This window comes from Mandrillus leucophaeus, unplaced genomic scaffold, assembly GCF_000951045.1.
Source record: "Mandrillus leucophaeus isolate KB7577 unplaced genomic scaffold, Mleu.le_1.0 Scaffold56, whole genome shotgun sequence".
Classification (NCBI taxonomy): Eukaryota; Metazoa; Chordata; class Mammalia; order Primates; family Cercopithecidae; genus Mandrillus; species Mandrillus leucophaeus.
The window spans coordinates 6,973,466-6,976,567 of record NW_012106030.1 but is presented as its reverse complement, the minus strand read 5'-3'; the positions used below and the strand labels follow the sequence as shown (position 1 = coordinate 6,976,567).

The 3,102-nt window shown below is 44.4% G+C and overlaps 1 protein-coding gene across 1 annotated transcript in view; it reads left to right on the top strand.

The window, feature by feature from the left end:
- FAM65B (family with sequence similarity 65, member B) overlaps nucleotides 1–3,102 on the top strand; it is a 287,827-nt gene that overhangs the window by 272,450 nt on the left and 12,275 nt on the right. The window contains exon 20 of the mRNA XM_011998193.1: nucleotides 429–631. Coding sequence (XP_011853583.1) covers nucleotides 429–631 — 203 coding nt within the window. The remainder of the gene's footprint in view (nucleotides 1–428; nucleotides 632–3,102) is intronic.

Genomic DNA, 3,102 nt, shown 5'->3' with positions numbered 1-3,102 from the left:
AAGACTTGGTTTCTGTACTGGGTTCACCCAGGATTGGGGTTTTGCCAAACAGGTTTGACTAAAAGAGGAGCAATTGAGTCTGCCATACATATATTAGGAAGATAGTAAAAACCGTCTACCTGTATTTTCTTCTGTATATTTTTACACTGGGCTAATTCATCTGTAAGTTATTTTTGTAGCCATTATGAGATAGAAACCCACCTTCACTTTTTCCCATGTGCTTTGCCTATCACTGTAATGTAGTTATTTGAATAGTCTGTCCTTTTCTCACCAATCTGAAATACCACCTTTATCTGACGCTAATTTTTCATATGTATTTGAGTTACTATACTATACTTTCTTATGTACTTGAGTTCTATTTATATTTGTAATGAGCTCGTTACTTTAGCATGTCAGAACATGAAATCTCCTTCCTTCTTACCCTCTAGTTTCCATGGTTCAGACTCTGCAATCACTGAGAGATGAAAAACTGCTACAGACCATGAGTGACCTTGCTCCCAGCAACCTCCCGGCCCAGCAGGAAGTCCTCAGGACTCTGGCTCTCCTATTAACCAGAGAGGACAATGAAGTTAGCGAGGCTGTGACGCTTTACTTGGCAGCAGCCTCCAAAAATCAGCATTTCAGGGAAAAGGTAAGACACTAAACCATGGCCATTGAGCCAGAAGCTGGTTTAATTTTCTATCATTTACTACTAATATTTTAGCATTTATTCTTTTACAAAAATAATTTTTTCTGCTTATTGATAATATGTGCTCCATAAAACAATCAAAACTAAAGAAATGATGGGGTCCTACTTTGCTACCCAGGCTGGACATGCACCACCCAGGTAATGCAATCATAGCTCGATACAGCCTTGAACTCCTGCCATTTCCCTCTTTTACTCATTTCAAGGGCCTTCAAGGTTCACTATCAAACCCAGGTTTACCCCTTACCAAAACCACATATTCCAAGACTTAAATGGGTGATGATAACTTCAATTGTCCTTCCTCTCGGGCATGTTTGCATTATAACAATGCTTCAATAGGGATGAAATGCTAAAGATGACCTTGGTGTATATCCACCTCTGGGAATGGGAGCTTTGGAGGGGGTTGATGGCAAGTGGCACTTCAGGGACCTTGTTCCTTTTGTACGGGAGGCTAGTCCCTGTGTAGCTGCCCAGCTGTGGATTGAGGGTTATTTCCTCCCCTTTTGGATGCTAGGCAAAGAAAAGGGAGGGGAGGGGGGCTGCCTATGCTGATGTAATGCATGCTGGAGGAAGGGGGTCCCTCATTGTTAGGCATGGGGAGCAGAATGCTGTGGTGATGGCCCAGTAGGAAACTGAGACCTCCAACAAGACCTGAGACCATGGAAAAGGGATAAATCTAAGAAATATCATCATATAGCCCAGGCACGGTGGCTCATGCCTGTAATCCCAGCATTTTGGGAGGCTGAGGCAGGAGGATGGATTGGTCCCAGGAGTTTGAGACCAGTCTAGGCAACATGGCGAAACCCCGTTTCTACAAAAAAAAAACATTAAAAAACAATTAAGCCGGGCATGGTGGCACATATCTGTAGTATCAGCTACTTGGGAGGCTGAGGTGGGAGGATCACCTGAGCCCAGGAGGTTGAGGCTATAGTGAGCTGTGATCATGCCACTGTACTCCAGCCTGGGTGACAGAGCAAGAACCCTGTCTCAAAAAAATAAAACAAATGGCAGAGCAATACCACTTATTGATTCAACAGATACCCTTTAGTATGGTGATCTGACTTGGGTTACACTTTTAAAAATAAAAGTAAACCGGGCATGGTGGCTCACATCTGTAATCCCAGCACTTTGGGAGGCTGAGGCCAGTAGATCACCTGAGGTCAGGAGTTTGAGACCAGCCTGGACAACATGGTGAAACCTCATCCTTACTAAAAATACAAAAATCAGCCAGGCATGGTGGCACACACCTGTAATTCCACCACTTTAGGAGGCCAAGGCAGAAGAATTGCTTGAGCCCAGGAGTTTGAGACTAGCCTGGGCAACATAGTGAGATCTCATCTCTACCAAAGATTAAAAATTAAAAATCAGTCTTGGCTACTCAGGAGGCTGAGGCAGGAGAATTGCTTGAGCCCAGGAGGTCAAGGCTGCAGTGAGCTATGATCGCTCCATTGCACTTCAGCCTGGGCAACAAAGTGAGGCTAAAGTTCCCACCAGTTGTTAAATGCCAATTCTCATGGAACTCTAGACCTAAATATCAAAACACGATGTAACCTATTTTTCCCCCATAGGCTACTGAAAGCATTAAAATGCTGGTGACATTGTGTCAGTCTGATACTGAAGAAATCAGAAATGTAGCCTCCGAAACTCTCTTGTCTCTGGGTGAGTTTTATTGTTGTTGTCGTTGTTGTTTACATGATTGTGTGCTTCTGGCACTCTCAGAGGGATGTTCCCTTTGAGATGTTCCCTTCTCCAGTAAGGAGAAGTTTCGTGTACTCTGTCTTAGCAGTTTCGCTGCTGTAGGCTGTCTTCTCACACAGAGTATGAAGAACTGATCAGTGTCCATCTCACCCCAGCTCCTCGTTCTGTCTGGATGCTGAGAGTGAAGTATATTCTCTGGAGCCTTTCTATATGGACTGATCAGTCTGTATACTGTTTGGAATCAAGAACACAGAAGTCAAACCATAAAGCAGAGGCAATAGGAATCCAGGCTGGGTTGCCAGGGTGGGGTTGACACTCCCTGGAGGACAGAAGTTGGGTGAGGTAGCAGAGATGTGTCCCAGGGAATGCTGTAAAGCCCCAGGTATCTCAGCCTCACCCTGACTCCCAGGTTAACCTCTGACTGCCCTGTAGCCTCTGCCCATCTGAGCCCTGATACCTAAGAAAATAATTGGAGTACTTATTTTATTCTGAAATATCCAGAGAACCCTTCCTCTTCACTTTATTTTATGAAGGTTCATGCCTAGCAGGCATTATACATTTATTCTTTTTTGGGGACTTGGGAGGATAGGGAAAGCCTTTCTTAATTCTGAATTTAAAAGTATAAATAGCTGGGCTTGGTGGCTCACCCCGGTAATCCCAGCACTTTGAGAGGCCAAGGTGAGTGGATCACTTGAGGTCAAGAGTTCGAGACCAGCCTG